An 18,029-nucleotide genomic window follows, 5' to 3' on the forward strand; every position below is an offset into this window, starting at 1 on the left:
TGTGAACTCACGTGGATGTCCGGTGGTCTGCCCATTACATGTTGCTGCCTCTCAATGACAAGCAAGTACTATGTCTGTTGTTAGTTTAGCCCAAGGTAACAGCTTGGAGCTTAACTTACCTTGAAGCAACACTGAGCTCTTTGTCAACTGTATGTGTCAAAGGTGCGTTTTGAAAGTATAAAGCTCCATAGGAGAATACAGCAGTCAGAGCTGGAGTTGCAAAGGTCCTTGTCTGGTAATAAGTAGAAGTCTGTTTTTTCTTTCAGGTTTTAAAGCATCCAGAAAAGAACTTCAAGAATGGCCAGGCATTATCTGCTACAGTGACTGGAACAGATGTCACCGAAACCAACCTCTGCTTGTCGCTTACAGGTATAGTGGAGTCTTAGCAGCAGGACCCCACTGCCTATGATGCTCTTCTCAGAGGTGGGCTTGCACTGACCCCCCAGGTGAAGATGTTATGCTCCCAAGCCAAACTGTACCTCCCTGTAGGGAAGAATTAATACCTGGGTCCCTGACCCAGTTGTTGTAGCAGCATGCAAGGTGAGAAGGGATCAGACCTTTAGTCTAAAGAATTGCTCTCAGATGCGTCTCTGAAGCCTTTCTCTGACCTCTTGTGAAAATGTTTCCTTCAGATCTCAGACATGAGATGGCAGAGAAACCATTTCTCAGTTTTTCTGGGCCCTGGAATTATGCGATTAGGGGACCATGTCTGGGGTATCAAGGCAAACACGTTGCTGTGAACTGACAGAGTGTACAGACTGCACCTTGCCAAAAGTTGATAGGTTTGATATGTGACTAGGAAACTGATATCAGCCTCGCTAACTCGTTAGTCCTATTATTTTGGTTGTGCACATTTGGAGTATTATGAAACCCCCTCCTTCCTTTGCTCTTCCCAGGAATCCAGTCTCTGGAGCAGGGCATCATCACTGTAGGCACGGTAGCAAAGGTGACTCCACATGTCGGCTTGACCATTACACTGCCTGGAGGGAAGACTGGCAAAGTCAGTATCTTTCACCTGAGTGATACGTACACAGAGAAGCCTCTGGGTGACTTCAGAATTGGCAAGATTGTCAGGTCAGTAATTCTTTTTGTTCCTTCAAATAGGTTTAGAAATATCCCCCTTTGGTGACAGGCTTTTCTCTGCTGTAAGATGGCAACAGACACATAGGGTTCAGTCTTCAAATAAGAAGTGATGCTGACTTCTTGCGTCAGGCGTATTTCCATCTCAGCTTTTTTAACAGCACTTTAGAAGACACTGGGGCTTATGAACACTAATTTATATGGTTGCTAGGCCTGTGTAGAAGAGAAGATTATAACCTTATATACGTGTGTGCCTGAAATGGTATTGTACTTTCAATGTATCAAGGTGCCTCTCTTTAGCTGCGTTTTTGGACTCTGTTTTGGGAGAAGATACTCTCATAGCTAAGGTACTGAACAGGACTGAGGGAGCTCAGTTATCCCAGCTTTGCCATGGTTTTGAGGGCTGTTCGGCAAGTCAGGTGTCTTTACACCATATCTGTAACATACGAGTGATTTCATTTCCCTGCTACACAGGCTTGTTGGGAATGCTGGAGGTTGCAACAAGCCAAGTGATTCAGATGTAATGATCTTCAAGTTCTTTGTACCAGTAATAGAGACTGGGTAAAGCAAGTAGCTTTGTTTCAAAAAGCCAACCTTCAGCTGGTTTCATGAATCCTTCTGTCATGCTGATTTGTGTTAGACTGTAAGTGTTCCAAGCGACAGCAGTTTGTCTCTTCAGAGCTTCATTCTGTTAGTGTAAATATTATCTATTTTCTGCCTATAGCTTTTTTCTTAATTTTTTTTAAATCGGGTAAAGCTTTCTGTTCTCTCCCCTTACTCTGCCATGCAGGTGTTACATCCTTTCCAATGAGAATGGCAAAATCCAGTTATCTCTCCGGCAGTCCAGGTAGGCATCTTCCTTCCGGACCGTGGATCTCCTGCCAGTGATAAAAATTTGTGAAAATCCAGTAGCTAACAACTAGTCTGCCCTGAAACCTGTTGGTTTGGATATATCAATGCAAAGCATTCAAAGGACAAAGACTAGGTGTTTTTGTTGTTGATGATGATGTGTTTTTTTTGTTTTTTTTTTTTTTTTAAGGCATGAAATTTGTTCCTACTGCATGAAGGTTTTGTTGTGTATCAGCAAACATGGGATGTCTGGCATTTAGTGTAGAGCTGAACAAATGGGTGCAGATTTCAACACTTTTATCATCATTCTAGACCTGACTTAACTTTTTAATTTGGGAATAAAGAAAGGTTCCTCTGTTGCATTTGCAGTATAAGCAAGTTGCTTTTAATTTTCAGGCTGTATTTTCAACTCCTTGGAGTAAAGAGCAGACCTAGTCTTAAATGTGTGTTAAAACCAAGCCTCTTGCTTTGTCTTTGTTGTGTAACAAATGTATATAAATTCTGTGGAATGAGGTATCTTAGAAACAAGCGGAAAAAAACAGGCCAATGTTTCTCAATTTCAGACATCATTTCATTTAGCTCTCATTTTCTTAGTGTCAGAGGAAACCAGACCAATCTGTTTTGTTTGGCTTTGTGGCAACATGTGTGTCCTCTAAAGCTGTGTACATATGTATGGCTGGGCAAAGATGCAGATAGTCCATTAGTACAGTTGAATAAAGTGAAGAGTGTCTCAGATACAGGATGTTTTCCAGAAAGTGCTAGCTAATCTCTTTTTTGGTATCCAGAGCAGAATATGGATTATTCAGATGAATGATTTTTTTTTTTTTACCTTCTTCCTCTTTTCTTTTAGGCTAAATCCAAAGAGCAGCAACAAAGTGGAAGATGCTGAAATAACATGCATTAAGGATGTTAAAAAAGGCCAACTAGTGAGGGGCTACATCAAATCAGTCACTCCATCAGGTGTATTCTTTGGGTGAGTAGCATAAGATGAGAAGACTGCATTGGGATGTGATGGGTCTTGGTGAACTGTCGTCTTTTGGATTTGTGAATCTGGAATTCTGTTTGGTGGAGTCTCTGTTGGTGTAATACGATGCTGCAGAATGAATTTCCTCCTGGAAGTCAAAATTTCATTGCTAGTTTTCTTGAGCTCATGAAATTGAAGTAAAGAATGTTTATGTGACACTATATAGGACTTGCTGTGCCACAGAGAAATGCAGAGCAGTTTTTCTGATTGTGTTTTGTTTTGTTTTGCCATGGATTGTTAACTTTTCTTTTTTTCTCCTCTCCTCAGCCTGTCCACTTCTCTTCTGGGTCGAATCCTGTTCCAGAACGTTTCCCCTTACTTTGTACAGAAACACTCCTTATATGAGAGATACCTACCTGAAGGAAAGCTTCTTACTGCCAAGGTCCTTGGGTAGGTTCCAAGTTCTTGAAAAGGGACCATGAATTAGCAGAAAGGAGATAAGAAAAGGGGTGGAAAGAGGGAGAGTAAAAGGTAGGAAGATTTTGGAACAAGTTCCGGTCCTTGCAGGCATTGTAAATGTTTTCTATTTTTATTTTTCTCTCCTATTGTCCCTTCCCTGCTCCTGGCAATGCACTACAGTGTAAATAGAGAAGAAAACCATGTTGAACTTTCTCTCCTGCCTGAGGACACTGGGATGCCAAGCATCTTGCCTGAGTCCCTAGGCCTACCACGCTATGATGCAGAGGAAGAGAGAAAAGAGGGAGAAGAGAGTGAGAAGAGAGAAGAGATAAAGAAGCTGAAGACAAAACGGACAAGAGGGAACTCTGCAAGTGAGCAGGTATGGATGTGATTGTACAGGACTTGCTCAGGGGATGGCTGGCCCAGATGCCACAAGGGACTAGGAAGATCCACTGGCATCAGGCTGGGAAAGAAGTGAGAAATTATACCACGTGGGAAGGGAAGAGGGGAACTAAACCATGTTGGAGACAAGCAAAGATCAGAAACTCTGCTCCATTTGAGTAAAAGTTAACTGAATTAACAGCCTGATTGTGTTGCCTGAGTGGCCCATCCTGCTGGTCTTGACAGTGTGTTGGTAAGCAAGGCTTATTATCTGTTGTTTCCATTATGTGGGAGAAGAGTGGGGGATGCTGTGCTGGGGCACTTCCCTCTCTCTGCACTCAGGATCATTTCTTTGCTGTCAGAATTGCTGGTAAGATTCATCCCAGTGATTCCCTTCTAACATGCACATTTTTTCCCCTTTGTTGCAGGAGGTAAAGCCAAAAAAAAGGAAGATCCGTCCAGCAGATGAAAATGACAGTGGAATTGAGGTATATTGCCGGGAGGAGGAGGAGGATGACCAGGAAGAAGAGGAGGCAGCTAAAAAGAAATCTAAGGTGAGAAGTTTGATGGAGAACCTGAGCATGGGGATGGAGAATATACTCATATTTAGTCAAGGGTTACCAAGGTTGCTTATCAGGGTATGAGAAATGACTTTCCAGCCCTATTGAGATACATCAATTTTGACTTGGATGACAAGATTGCAGCAACACAGATTGGTCTTCATGTCTGTTATGAATGATATGAGAGACATTGGCTTTAAATTGCAGTAATGGTGACCCAAGTTAGATATTTTGGCTGGTGGGCTGTTTGTGAGCATGAGAAGTCGATAGTACTGGCCAGAGAGAAGCCACAAGCAGGCAGCAGCTGTGTCCAGTCTCAGTGAAAAACTTTCAGATTAAAACCTGTGGCATTCCCTGTCTTTCTCCAAGCAGGTAAAGAAACGCAGTGAGGCTCCCAGGCTGCAGGTTTCCACTGGTTTCACCTGGGATGAGGACATGAACACAGTGGATGTGCCGGTGCTGAGTCAGAAGGAGAGTTCAGAGAGCGAAGAGGAGGAGGAGGATCTGCGGTCTAAGGTACTGTGTACTAGCGCTGCCTGCATAGGAGACACCACATGGGGGCTCTAATGTGTTGTCTTGATACTTGCACATATGTCTGTGTGGCAACATTTGCCACATATCAAAGCCTTTTAACCCAAGGGACCATCTTTGCCAGCTAATATGGAACTTTCTTTAACTACTTTGAGTATTAGGATTATCAGCAGGTATCTCTGAAACAGGGGAGAGAAGGCCTCCATTCTAGCGTGGACGCATGAAGAATGGGGGCTTCTCATATTGGCATCCAAAAAAAACCCCAGGTTATTTAGGGTGAAACTTTTTTAAATGAAACTAAAATTTTCTATTTGATTTCAGCCCTGTTTTGGCTGCTGAGTGTTTTTGTAAATGTAAAGGAAATCCTGGAGATGAAAAGCCTTTTCACATAAAAGCAGTTTTATTTAGAAAAATACCAAAATAAAATAATTCTTTTATTCTGAGATTTTTGGAGAGGTTTCCCAATGTGAGCAATCCAGCAAAATCAGAAACAAGCTCATGAAACACTGATATATGCTCATTGGGTTTTTCCCTGCCCCCATAACTTACCTCTGTAAAGGGGGCCTTAGGTCGTCTGGATGCCATTGCACGGCTCCTTGGTGCAGAGAACTGTACTGCCCTGTATTCCCCATTTAGTCCTGAGTCACCCTAGTGATCCAGCGACATGCCCAGCCTTACAGCATTTCTCCCCATACAGCCTGAATTTTTTTTATGGAGTTGGGTGGTAGTGGTGAGCACTGGCCTGGAAGGTAGAGAGGAAGGAATGAGAGAGAGGAGGGAAGCGTGAATATGCCATTGGTGTGCAGGACTAGCAAAGTACTTTTAGTCCATCAAAGTATTTCATTAAAGGAAACCAGATTTCTTTCAACTGCTTTTCTCAGAGGTCTGAACTATCTTTGTGTGTGTGGCGGAGGGGAGGGGCAAGGGGTTTGTTTTCCTCCTCTCTAAAATAATTGGCACCATTTTGTCTTATGGAAGCTGCCCCGCTTTGAACATACTGGGGTCTGGCTCTGCTATAACTGCGCCTGTCTGTTCACACGTTAAGCGCCTGCTTTTCACCAATCCTCCTCTTTGCTCTTTCAGCCGAAGAAACAAACAAAGAAGGAGAAGGAGCTGGAGAAGGAGAAGATGGAGAAGGAGCTCTGCAAATTAGAGGCTGCCCTGATGGACCCCAGTCGACAGCCCCAGACAGCAGATGATTTTGACCGCCTTGTGCTGAGCAGTCCCAACAGCTCCATCCTCTGGCTGCAGTACATGGCCTTCCACCTCCAGGCCACCGAGATAGAGAAGGCCAGAGCTGTAGCAGAGAGAGCGCTTAAAACCATCTCTTTCAGGTGATTGCAGGGTTTTGCCTTTTCTTTATCCCAAATAGTAAGTGATGCTGGGGGGTGGTGATGGAAAAGGAGCATTGGGAGCGCCATCAGTGCTCGTGTGTAGGCTGGGAAGGGCTGTTTCAGTGAGCGCAAAGGGACTACGTGGCTGCAGTTGCCAGCTGGCCTTGTGAAGGTCTAACCTGAGTCACCACGCTTGGCCTGCTGCAGCCTGTGAGCACACTGACTCCCCAAGGTACCACTGAGCATGCAGTCATACCTCTGAGCAGTCAGAAGGGTTTGGAGGGCATAGCACTGTCAGTGATGTCCTCCTTAGATCAAAACAAACTGAAACTCCTGTCGCCGTTTCTACAGGGCCTTGGGTACTGAAACATCTCCACAGCATGATTAAATGTGTTACGTTTTCTTGAATCATCCCTGTGTTTTTAAATTACAAACAGTGGTTAAAACTTGCAGTGTGAAACAGCTATTGTGCTCTATCCCAGGAGTGGTGTTTCAGTGGTGGGGTATGCCCCCTTCCTATGTCTCAGAGACATGCTATGCATCAGTGAATCTTTGTAGGGTGCTTTGCAAAAACCTGATGACGGCTGGTAAAAAGCTAAACGTTCTTGTTTGCATCTGCTTTAAGGGAAGAGCAGGAGAAACTAAATGTCTGGGTAGCTCTGCTGAACCTGGAGAACATGTATGGCACTGAGGAGACACTGATGAAGGTTTTTGAGAGAGCTGTTCAATACAATGAGCCTCTGAAAGTCTTCCAGCATCTGTGTGACATCTATGCCAATTCTGAGAAGTACAAGGTGAGGTATCCCCGGTTTTGTGTTTCAAGCAGCAGGGGCTTGAGTGCTCCAGGATAGGCCTGAAAGACCTTGGGGAAAGGGGAGGAAGAGAACTCATTTTCTGCCTGGGTCTATTTGTGTTCCCCCATGCCATGGCTTGCTACGCTAGTTGTGTCCTTGGAGAATCTCTGTAATGGGTATGATTCCTTCTGTATGTTTGCTCTTGAAAAGATTTGGAATGAGGAGCACTGATTACAGGTAGTGCAGGCAGGTCCCAGGCAAGTATCCTATCCAGTCCTGCCAGTAAACCACCACTCCTGGCTTTGTAAGCTTCCATTTGTCAGACATTATATCTATCCTATCCCTAACTGGGACTAACAGTTATGATGGGCAGCAGGCAAGGCACTGTTGATACTTTCTTCTCTCACAAATGTTTGAAGATACCTGGGCAAGACAAAGAGTTTCTTAGAGTTACAAGGCTTTCTCATGAATCCGTGTGATCTAATCCAGTCTCCCTCTGCCTTTCCAGCAAGCAGAAGAACTGTACCACACCATGTTGAAGCGTTTCCGTCAGGAGAAATCTGTGTGGCTGAAGTATGCCTCCTTCCTCCTGAAACAAGGCCAAACTGAGGCTACACACAGACTTTTGGAGCGTGCTCTCAAGGCTTTGCCCACCAAAGAACGTAAGTGCTCTCCTCCCCACCTGTGATGCAGTCTGTCTGTTGACAGGTCTGGTAGATTAGCTGCTCTCTGATATCTCTATCTTCCTGTGACAGCGTTTGTAGGAGATGCAAAATGCAATCAGCTGAGCCTACTGCACTTGTCTATAAGGGAAGGGGAAATTTCAGCCTGGTATCAATTTTAAACCCTCTTGCAATAAAATTTGCTGTGATGGGCAAAAGCAAAGCACCTGAAGCGAAGATGACTTTGGGTCTTCAAGCTCTCTGTAAAAGCTCAGTTGTTTTGGTTCCAGGTTTGTGGGGCTGGGCCTGGCCCATGTGTGGTGCCGTTTGAGTGTGAGAACGAACCCCTCTCCTGCAGAGAGCTGAGATGGAAAGTGAACCATGACACCTTCCCTCCCCCACTTTGGTCCCAAACCTCTTAACAGCAGGGTCTTTTGTCTCTGGGTAGGGATGGTGCTCTCCCTGTCCCTGCCTCTGTTCTGTGTAATTGCTGCTCACCTGTATTTGTTCATAGGGGAGAGCGCTGCTATGATACCTTAGTGTGTCGTTACTTGTTCCAGATGTGGATGTCATTTCAAAGTTTGCACAGCTCGAGTTCCGCTTCGGGGACCCGGAACATGCTAAGGCCCTTTTTGAGAGCACCCTCAGCAGCTACCCCAAGCGTACAGACATCTGGTCCATCTACATGGACATCATGATCAAACATGGCAGCCAGAAGGAAGTACGGTGAGTCCTGCCGGAGCAGGTGGGGAGCAGCAAGTCCAGTGCTTGGAGTAACACTTGCAAAGAGCAGACACCCTGCAGCATGTGGTTGTCGAGGGCCTTCTAGAGCAAAGGAGAACTTGTATCACCTGGAGAAGGAAAGCCAGGGTGTGTGGAAGGGCTTATCCCTGCCAGGACAGAGGAGACTCCAAGGAGCTCCACAGGGCAGAGGGGGGCTGATTCGTAAGGGGTGACCTGCATGACGAAAACAAGGTGACTTGCATTGAGGGCATCAGTGAGGCCAGTACTGCACTTAGTGGGACTGCTAGGTTGGTGGTGGTCTCTCCTTGGTTTGTCAGGATCTGTGATGTGGTTCTGCCAAGCTGCTCTGAAGTTCAGGTACCTTGGCAACTGCAGTGCTGTCATAGCTGCTTGTCATGCTGTTTGTTTAATTCTGCTGTTACTAACTCTGCACAGATAGTCTGTGAGCATACTGATCTCCCAGGCTGAACTGTCCCCACAGAGACACAACATTCCCCTGTTGTATCTTAGGAGTGAAATTAAGCATTGCTTTCTGGCATATCTTGTAATATAAAAATGGAGAGATCAATCACTCTCTTTTCGCTGAGAGCTGACAAAAGGAAGTCTAGCTTCCCACACTGTGGATCTAGCTTTGGCTCTTCATGAACAGAGTGTCAAATGAAGTGGCTGGATCTTCACACAAGTTGACCAGCAACCTTTGAGCTCTGCAGGCAGATAGAAGCCCTCTGCTTTGAGGTATTGGCCAGTTCTTAGGAATCTCTTGCTTCAAGCACCAGCACTTTGCAGCAGGTCAAATGTCTCTCCTGAATTTGCTCTTTATTCAGAGGCAGGATATAGAGCTTGTGTTGAGTGCTGTCGCCAACACAGTGATCTGAATGGCCTTTGGTTTCTTGCAGGGACATCTTTGAGAGGGTCATACACCTGAGCTTGGCACCCAAGAGGATGAAATTCTTCTTTAAACGCTACCTGGATTATGAGAAGAAATATGGTACAACAGAAACCGTCCTGGCTGTGAAAACAGCAGCACTAGAGTATGTGGAGGCGAAGAGTTCCCTTGCTGAGAGCTAAATACTGAGCAAGTAAAACCAGAGAGACTCAGTTCTCCATGCGGTGTGGGAATCAAGAGGTGTGGAGTTCAACTGTGGGTGTCTATGGACAGCAAGTTTCCTGAGAGTATCGGTGTAGGACCAAACCAAACTGGAAAAAGGAATCATCTAAAGGAGAGATCCGAAAAATGCTTGCAGCTTTCTCCAGCTGTTACAAGTTAGCCTAGTCTGTTGATGACTTTGAAGCCAGTTATTTAAATATAGACTATTTTATAATCAGTTTGAGCATCAGCCCTGCCTGTTCTGCTTTCCTGTGGAAATGGTGCAGTTATGGCCCCTTATTTTTAAGTACAATGGTATCCTATAAATTAATTTCTCTCTCTGTCAAATGGCAGAGAAGATTCTTGCCTTTTGCATGAAATTGATGTTTCAAAAGGTTTGTCTGAAGTGCCTTTGTGCTGCCAGCAGTTGGCAGAAGAACATGGAATCACAGAATGGTTGAGGTTGGAAGGTACCTCTGGAGATCTAGTCTCACCCCCCTGCTCAAAGCAGGGTCAACTACAGCGGGTTGCCCAACACCATGTCCTGTTGAGTTTTGAGTATCTCTAAGGATGGAGATGCCACAGCCTCTTTGGGCAACCTGCTCCAGTGTTCAGTCACCCTTACAGTAAAGCTTTTTCTTATGCTTAAACAGAACTTCCTGTGTTTCAGTTTGTGCCCGTTGCTTCTTGTCCTTTGACTGGACACCACTGAAAAGAGCCTGGCTCTGTCATCTTTACACCCTCCCATCTGGTATTTATACATGTTGATAGGATCCCCCTGAGCCTTCTCTTCTTGAGCCTAAACAGTCCCTCTCTGTGTATGTCAGATATTCCAATCATTCAGTCATCTGTGTGGCCCTTTGCTGGACCTACCCCAGTATGTCCATGTCTGTCTTGTACTGGGGACCCCAGCACTGGAACCAGCAGACCAGGTGTGGCCTCAGCTGTGCTGAGTTAGAGGGGAAGGATCACCTTCCTTAACTTGCTGGCAATGTTCTTCCTAATGCAGCTCGGAGGGGCTGTTGGCCTTTTTAGCCACAAGGGCACATATCTTTAAAGCCCACAGCATCCAATTATGATGGGTCTCATGAGGTCAGACATCTCCGATAACAAATTGCCAGTGATGGCTGACAAAAAATAGTGATTTTTTTCAGTAGCGATTGTCTCTTGAGAGAGATCAATAAAGTCAGACAAGAAAGCTTTTTCCTGTGCTGAAAAATAAACTGATTCCGATCTAACCTTCCACTTGGAAATAGCTAAGCATCTTGCGCATTTATGTAGGCTTTATCACTGGTGTCAGTGCCTTATGATCCTTATTCTTGTAACTTTCTGCTATGATGCGGATGTGATCATCCGTTTTACAGATGAGGAACTGAAGGAGAGGGAAAAAGCTGAGTAAGCAAACCCATGTGGTTATCCAGTGAGGAATCTAGGTTGTGCCTCGCTTCAAAATATCAAACTTAAAGTCTCACTGTAGGGCCTCTGACCTCAAAACCAGAGCTCCTAAGGACCCAACTGCTCTGCCTCTGTGGATACCCAGTGTTCGTACGGCTGAATGATTCAGCATTTAATTCACTCCCACATCCGTTGGGATTTAGAAACAAGTCATTTCACTGCTTACCCCGGGGGACAGCTGGGTACTGTGCATATTCGCAGAGTTTGCCTAATGCTCTCCTACGGGAGGAGGTTGCTTGCGACACCCAGTAGCAGCTGCTGCTTTCTTTTAAAACGTAGCTGGAGAGATTTTTTTTGGTTTTTGTTGTTTTTTTTAGATGAATTTGTTGCAGAATGTAATACATAAGCATTGCAATAGAAACCGAAATCCCTTTGAGGTATTATTTTTTTTACAGCTACTGGCGTTATTTTAGCCTCTACAATAGTCAGCAAGGCAAATGAAAGAGCTGTGTGTAATTCTCTCTGCTGGAGGAGCCTGGTTTAAATCCATCTTGCTGCTGGGAAGAGTGCCCTAATGAACAGCTGAACTTCCCTCTTGGCGCTTCAGCGGGAGATCTAGTCCATTTGCTTACACTGGGGTAAAAAGCCATGTGGCTTAACATCCTACTTTCAGTATTTTTGCAGAAGTTAATCAAATCTTGACTCCTTCCCTCCCTCCCTTGTTTTCCTCTTTGCCTCCAGCCTTTCCCACACCTCTGTAGCCCTTGCTCTGACTCCTTTCCTGTCTCAATACTTTCTCCCTTGTGCTGCCATTGCTGGGGAAGGATGAGTGACTGTGTCAGCAGGGGTATTTGGGAGCGTGTTGATGGGCTAGGGGAGTCGGAAGCCCAGGGCTGCAGAGGAGGGGAGAAAAAATTCCCAACAGTTGCAAACATTTCTGACTGCAGTAGTTTGCTCCACTCCTGTCAGCTGTCCACTGAAACGTGCCTCACAAATGAGGAGGGAAAATGGACAAACAGGACAAATCTCTGGCCCACCTCAGCAAAGAGAAAGCTGCTGGAGTTAATGCAGAAGAGAGAAATGAACAACCGGGGTGAGAGCAGAGTGCAGCAGAGAAATGAGAGAGTAAGTGACCCTGACACTAAGGACAAGTTCATAAAAGCACTAGTCTGCCTCCTTAGTTCGGGTGGTGTCTGCACGCAAGAAAGCTAAACAGAGCAAAGGCTGGGTTATCCTCATGGTTTATTCTTAAGATAAAGTCTTTCCCAAGCATTACGTGTCATGCCCCTTTCCTTCAAAGGAGGGAAGAGGAGAGAAGGAACTGGCTATGGAAGTGGTTCAAAGGAACAACTAGGAGTATCGAGGAGGGAGACAGGAGAAATAAAGGAAATAAGAGGCACAGGCATATCTTCATGCTACTGTGTGTCAGCAAGTTACTTTGCATCTGCTGACCTGCATGCGGGGGTGGTATGCATGTTTGTACCTGAGGGCCAGGTAGAAGAAATGCAAATTAACTCTCTCTCATCTCAAGTTAATGCAACTCTAACTCACATCTGATGATTTCTGCAGATTAGTTGATGGTGTTGATGGGAGCCAGGCTTCCCCACAAATGCCAGGCAAATCTGTGAAGAAGCCTAACAGGGATCCTGGGATTTCTTGCCCATTAAGTAGCGTACGCACCTGTTTACAGAGATGGAGTGCCCTCCAACTCTTTCTTGCAAAGGGACATATTTGTTAATAGGTTTATAAATACATTTTCCTTCCTTTGCTGCAAACACGTACCTTGACTCTACACTCCTTATTGCAAGAATGACTAAAAAACAGTGTTACTAACTTGTAATATCTGGTAATGCTTTCAAATTTCAGGTCCTGAAGTCATCTGAATAAGAGAGGATCTGAATGTTTAATAGAAAGAAAAAGTAAGTTCCTATCCTTGTGTTCATTAATATATGCCTTCTGTGCCCCCCCCCCCAAAAAAAAACCTGAAAGGCAATGAAAAAGGATTCTCATTTAAGAATTTATTTCAAATCTCCCCGTGTTTAAGCCCATCTGAGTTCAGTGGGGTTGAGTCATGCTTTTTGAACAATTTAAGGCTTTTCAGCAGAAGGCACAGTATAAAACTAAAGGAAGCTTTATCTATAAAGAAACAGTACGAAGAGGAAAACCAAACTGCATTGTTCTGCCAGCTCTGAAAAAGGGTATTGGTAAAACAAGGTTGACCTTTAGGGGCAGGAGACTGCAGTGCCACAGGAACAGCCTTGAAGTCTCAGTCAGCACAACGGCACAGTGAGAGCCGTAGTTTTATACCTCTCTAGCCTCACTTTCAGAGTACAGCTGAGTCCCTAAAACAGACTGTCTGCTGCAGGGACCACTTAAGGCAATGGAAGGAGTTTAAGGAAGTTCAGTGGTGGAGGGCTAGGGAGAGGGCTGCTCCCCCCATCCCATTCCCACTGATCCTTGTCACTGCAGGGTTGCAGTGTCTGCATAGCAGAGAGGTGCACGTAATGTCGTCTTTTGGCTAGCAAGTTTCTGATCTCGTTCCTTGGGAGAAAGATGCTTCATTCTTATGGCCAAAGAACCATGCTTATATGGTATAGTTACATGTATATAACTGAATCCAGTTGGGATCTTGCTACAACTCGCAACCCAACTGGGACCTCGTCAGTGGTTGGATGAGAAATTCAGTGAGCTACAGACAACGGTGTGGTTCACTCCAAGTGCTGTTCCCTCTGAGCCTCCACCAGCTAGCTCGGCTGAGAGCTGTTCTGCTGATGGTGCTGACTTCCAGGTTTGTAAACTCATAGTTGTCACCGTTTGGACTCTTTTAAAATTCTAAGGCACTTCCAGTAAGAACAAAGGGAGTTTGGTGTCCTACCCAAATTCCAGCTTGGCAATTACAGAGTGTCTCTCTAAATACTGGGAATTTCAGTGGTTCCTCCTGCCTTAGTCTCTCAGATATTCGGTGTGTTGGTGTGTTACTGACCCATTCCTTCCCAGATGCAATTGCATCCCAGTTGCCACAGGAATTTATCTACTGCTTCCCTCTCTCCCTGCACTGTGCAGTCTGTACAAAGTGCTCTGCATAACAGGCACTGCAAAACCATGTAATAAGATACTGGTGTCAGAAAAACAAGCAGGTGTGTGGGATGAGCTGATGCTAACTCTGCTTTGGAGGAGACAAGTGGGACTTGCAGCAGTCATAGTTAAAAATGAATTGTGCCCACCTTTCACTCCCCTGAGGTTTCTGCTGGTGCAGTAGACAGCAGGGCGCACCGGCAGCCCGAAGGTAAGGTGCACGTCTGCTCTTTGCTCCAATCATCTCTCCGAGAGAAGCAGCAAGATGGTTGTCTCCAAGGGAGGGGTTCCCCAGCTTAGTGAATTGCTTATCACTCTCCACCTTGAGGCTGTTAATCGCTTTTCAGCCGCAGATGGAAATAATCCTGCTGGGAAGAATATTCCTAATGAAACAGTCAGCCACACACCGATACTGATAGGCTAATCAGGTGGTTTAGGGAACTGGTCCCAGCGCCTGCCTGTCTTAGGAAGCCAAAAAGAGCATTTCGTGGCCTTCGGGGGCTGGCCCATTGCCTTCCACCCCTTTGGCCCATTTATGGAGCCGGCTGTAGAGAGGGAAGCCCTTGTTTTCCCTATAGATGTAGACTCCAGTGATGGCGTTCCACTGGGGGCTTGGCTGGACGCCCTCCACGGGAAACTCCTGCACCAGCTCCTTCTCTTCCTTGTCCAGCGCCACGAAGCCAAAGAAGTGCTTCACGTTCTCGGCCGCCAGGACCCTGGAGTGGACCTCTGCTGTGCGGCGGAAGAGCTTGTCCTCGTTGGAGCGGTACTGGTCCCAGTAGGCCTCCTGCCGGTAGCTCAGCGGGGAGCAGCAATGCTTCAGGCACTTGGTGAGGAAAATCAGGACTGCAACTATCCCGATGAGCAGCCAGCCGAAGAGCTGAGAGAGAGAGGCTGCGTTACAACATGGTGAGATGGCCTTCCCCTTCCCCACACCTTCCTAGCTTGGGTGACCCCATGGGTGTTGTGCCTTCACCGGCAGTGGGAATCACTAGCTGCTTTGGAGAGAGGAGGGTGATTGGCCACTGGGGCTGCCCAGGACACAGCAAGGCGGTGGGGTAAACCCTAGGTGTCCTCCCCCATCCATCAGCCCTGCTAGGGGGGGACGTGAGAGGCTGTAACGCAGCCTCATCTCCGGAGCAGCAAGAGCCTTGTGGCTGCTGGTCCTCTCTCTCCTCTCTGTGCTTTTGCCCCCAGCTGCGAACCCACCCCCTTCAGCCAGGGACAGGACCTCAATGGCTGCTAACGAGCCTCCACTGGTCGTCAGTGCTGCCTATAGCCTTTGCCCCAGCGTACTTACCTGGGACTCGTATCTCAGCCTCCTGGTCACTTCATCCCTAAACCTGGTCAGGTTTGCTGGGATGTCTTTACAGGGGAACCTGGCCAGGGCCTCGGCCCCATACTCAGCTGGAAACTTATCCAGGGAGGCGGGCTTGACGAACTCGCTGAGGGCGCAGATGTAGGCCTCCCCGCGGAGCAGCGAGATGACCGACCAGGTGACGGGCGCCACGGCAGCCCGGCCCATGATGGAGCCGAAGAGGAGGAAGGTGGCCGCAGCAGAGAAGTTCTTAGTGCCTCGCTTGTGGCACTCGGCCACCACGTTCCAGGTGTGGTTGTTCCAGATGACGCCGATGAGGAAGAGCGCCAGGGCTGGGACACCGATGGCAGCTAGGCCGTAGATGTAATTGCGGGCTGGGGAGCAGGGGCAGTGGAAGGCCACAACTGAGAAAAGTTCCTCGCTGCCCACTGTGCCCAGGGCCACCAGGCCGTTAAAAATCATCACATCTTTACTCTTGAAGAATAGGGAAAGGAAACGGAAGTTTTCAGTAACGAAGGCAGCCATCTCGTCCCTGGGGCGGCAGGGGAGAGAAGGTGCGTGCTGCGGTCAGAGGCCGTGCTGGCCCACCTCGTAGCACCTAGGGTAACGCTGCCGGGGATGAAATATCCTCGGGTCTGCTAGTGTCCAAGGATCCGCTCTGGGAGTGCAACACCTCTTCTGCCACCTCCTCCTGCCTTGCGTCCCATGTGCCCCTTTGGAGGGCGAACAGTGCTGATTGCTAATGCCTGGGATATTTGAAGAGAGACCAAAGAGGGATTCAGCCTAAGTGACAAGGAAAAGCTCAGTCTTTTCAGTTTCCCACTAAACTCTCCAGAAGAGTATCTGCAGCAGAGGTCACTAACAGGACAGTTGAAGGAGTTGTTTCTGCCCCTGTCATCTGCATGCTCTTCTTTCCTTCTCTTTGTCTTTAGTCACCTACCACACAGGCAATTACCATGAGCATTGCCATCTCCCAAACCTGCAACAAAGAACGACGCCGTGTTATTGAACACCTGGGCCAGAGCACTGGGGTTTGAGATGTGTCCCTAACTCTGCCACTGACTCACTCTCCAGCCCTGACGCAAATGGCACTTGCTCGCTGGTGACCAGCTTACAGGCGCTGTGGGATTTACCTCCCTCTTTAGACCTGATGAGTTAATATTTAGTAATAGGTACAGGTATGTGGAGGAAATAGCAAGAGAGTGGGCCTACTGCGTGGCTTGAGTTTGCCCAGGAGGTTTGGGTGCAGGAATGTTTCCCAGCTGGTGGGACGCATTTTGTTCAGCCAAGCTGCACTCGCTGAGCATGAGGCTGGTGCTGGCTGGCCACATTTCCAGTGCATCGAGTCATGAGAAGCTGAGGCCAGGCTGGCCAAGGGGTCACTCTTGCCATGGGATGGGGCAGAGCTGGACTGTGTGTTTGTGTGTGTGTGTGTGTGTGTGTGTGTGTGTGTGTGTGTGTGTGTGTGTGTGTTCCTCTGTCCTGCAGCCAGCCAGCACGAGTCACCTACCAGGGACCCTGTGCTAGTGCAGCCTCAGATCCCATTGGCGCCTGTGCCCATCTCCTTACGATGCAAGTTGCAACAGAAGGCAAGGGGATACCCGTGGAGCTGTTGATACCAGCAAGAGAAATTATTTTCTGGAAAAATGAAGCTGTCTCCCTTGATGACACAAGATATGAACACCAAAAATGATGATTGTGCCGACAGAGCTGGGCCAGCAATTACATCAGAGTTTTTGCTAGCACTGTGCAGAGCATCGTGCTGTGCCCTGGCGATAACGCACCTAACGCAAAAGTGTCTGCTGACGGTAGGCACGCAGGATCAGGCATGGGAAAGTATATCCGCTCATTTTTTTTGAAGGGCAGAAACCTCGCTCGTGTGTCGAAACCCGCTGGCCTCAGGGGAACTGCTGTTTCCTTGGTTTGCAGGATACAGGAAGGACCTTGTGAAAGTGGCCTGACCTTCCTGCTTTAAATCACTGTTGCGCTTTGGCTCATCCTCTGCCCCCCTGAACTCTCCTGTACTCTGCTGCTCTGCGGGATGGTTGGGGGGCAGAGACTGTTCCCTGCATTCCCAAGCCAGGGTCCTTGAATTACAGTTAATAGTGAGTCATAGCACCGAGTTTCAGACGCAAGCAGCCGAGGCCTGTAATGTCTTCCTGCATCTCCCCAGTTTTCCGTATGCAAAATTCACTTGGCAAAGGAGACAGATCAGCCTCAAACTGGAGCCACACGACGGCGAGTCAGGCCTAGAGCCTGGGCCGCCGCTGCTCGCAGCAGACACTAAACCTGCAAGCTTGCTCCAGCGCGTGCGGTTCAAAACCCTGTTATTAGAGGGAGCAGCAAATGCTACTGCTAAAACACAGCCCTACAAGAGCTGGCCACAGAGCAATCAAAAATCAGAGGGGCCGGAAAACAGCAGCATGCCATTTTGGGGAGTTTTACTCTTCCTCCGCTTGTGGGCTATGTGGCCTGTTTGGGGGGTTCAGAGGGCTGGCGAAAGGATGTTTGCAACAGTCAACTTTTAGCAGCCTCTGCTAAACGCCTTCCCTGAAACAAACCTAAAAGCAATAAAAAATGAAGTCACTTACTTGAAAGGTTGCTTTAAACCAGCGCTGGAGCCTTCTCAGCGTCTCATGTGGTTTCCGGGGGGGCTCCAGGGGCGGCGGGTTTCCCTAGAGCAAACGGGCGGCTCAGATGTGGGGGCCCCCCCCGAGACCCGGCTGCTGGGCGAAGCGAAAGCTGATAAAAGCAGCGGTAGGGTTTGGCAGCTTCCTTTTTCAGCTTGTGGCGCGT

The 18,029-nt window shown here is 47.4% G+C and overlaps 2 protein-coding genes across 4 annotated transcripts in view; one reads left to right on the forward strand and one right to left on the reverse strand.

Moving 5' to 3' along the window:
• Window positions 1-10,100, forward strand: part of PDCD11 (programmed cell death 11) — a 28,050-nt gene extending 17,950 nt beyond the window's left edge. The window contains exons 24-36 of one of the 2 annotated variants that reach the window (XM_026110337.2): window positions 267-369; window positions 897-1,074; window positions 1,871-1,927; window positions 2,780-2,902; window positions 3,221-3,343; window positions 3,533-3,731; window positions 4,162-4,287; window positions 4,663-4,809; window positions 5,908-6,158; window positions 6,784-6,952; window positions 7,461-7,614; window positions 8,175-8,340; window positions 9,255-10,100. In XM_026110337.2, coding sequence (XP_025966122.2) covers window positions 267-369; window positions 897-1,074; window positions 1,871-1,927; window positions 2,780-2,902; window positions 3,221-3,343; window positions 3,533-3,731; window positions 4,162-4,287; window positions 4,663-4,809; window positions 5,908-6,158; window positions 6,784-6,952; window positions 7,461-7,614; window positions 8,175-8,340; window positions 9,255-9,426 — 1,968 coding nt within the window. In that variant the 3' untranslated portion in view covers window positions 9,427-10,100. The remainder of the gene's footprint in view (window positions 1-266; window positions 370-896; window positions 1,075-1,870; window positions 1,928-2,779; window positions 2,903-3,220; window positions 3,344-3,532; window positions 3,732-4,161; window positions 4,288-4,662; window positions 4,810-5,907; window positions 6,159-6,783; window positions 6,953-7,460; window positions 7,615-8,174; window positions 8,341-9,254) is intronic. The other variant, XM_026110336.2, reaches the window with a different exon arrangement.
• A 2,738-nt stretch (window positions 10,101-12,838) lies between these two features.
• Window positions 12,839-17,963, reverse strand: CALHM2 (calcium homeostasis modulator family member 2). Of its 2 annotated transcripts, none has more exons than XM_026110342.2 (3): window positions 17,825-17,963; window positions 15,216-15,979; window positions 12,839-14,795 (listed from the first exon to the last, which is right to left on the reverse strand). In XM_026110342.2, the coding sequence occupies exons 2-3, from the start codon at window positions 15,756-15,758 to the stop codon at window positions 14,379-14,381; spliced, it is 960 nt and encodes a 319-aa protein (XP_025966127.1). In that variant the 5' UTR covers window positions 15,759-15,979; window positions 17,825-17,963; the 3' UTR covers window positions 12,839-14,378. The 2 variants fall into 2 exon arrangements, with proteins under 2 accessions (XP_025966127.1, XP_025966126.1); XM_026110341.2 differs by having other exon boundaries at window positions 15,216-16,212; window positions 17,825-17,960.
• Between the last annotated feature and the right edge of the window lie 66 nt (window positions 17,964-18,029).

Source organism: Dromaius novaehollandiae, chromosome 6, assembly GCF_036370855.1.
Source record: "Dromaius novaehollandiae isolate bDroNov1 chromosome 6, bDroNov1.hap1, whole genome shotgun sequence".
Lineage (NCBI taxonomy): Eukaryota > Metazoa > Chordata > Aves > Casuariiformes > Dromaiidae > Dromaius > Dromaius novaehollandiae.

Excerpts from the sequence above, each read along its gene's own strand:
- CALHM2 (XM_026110342.2), bottom strand. The coding sequence starts at position 15,758 with ATGGCTGCCTTCGTTACTGAAAACTTCCGTTTCCTTTCCCTATTCTTC. Across the intron at positions 14,796-15,215 it reads GGCTGAGATACGAGTCCCAG|CTCTTCGGCTGGCTGCTCAT; the intron begins GTAAGTACGCTG and ends TCTCTCTCTCAG.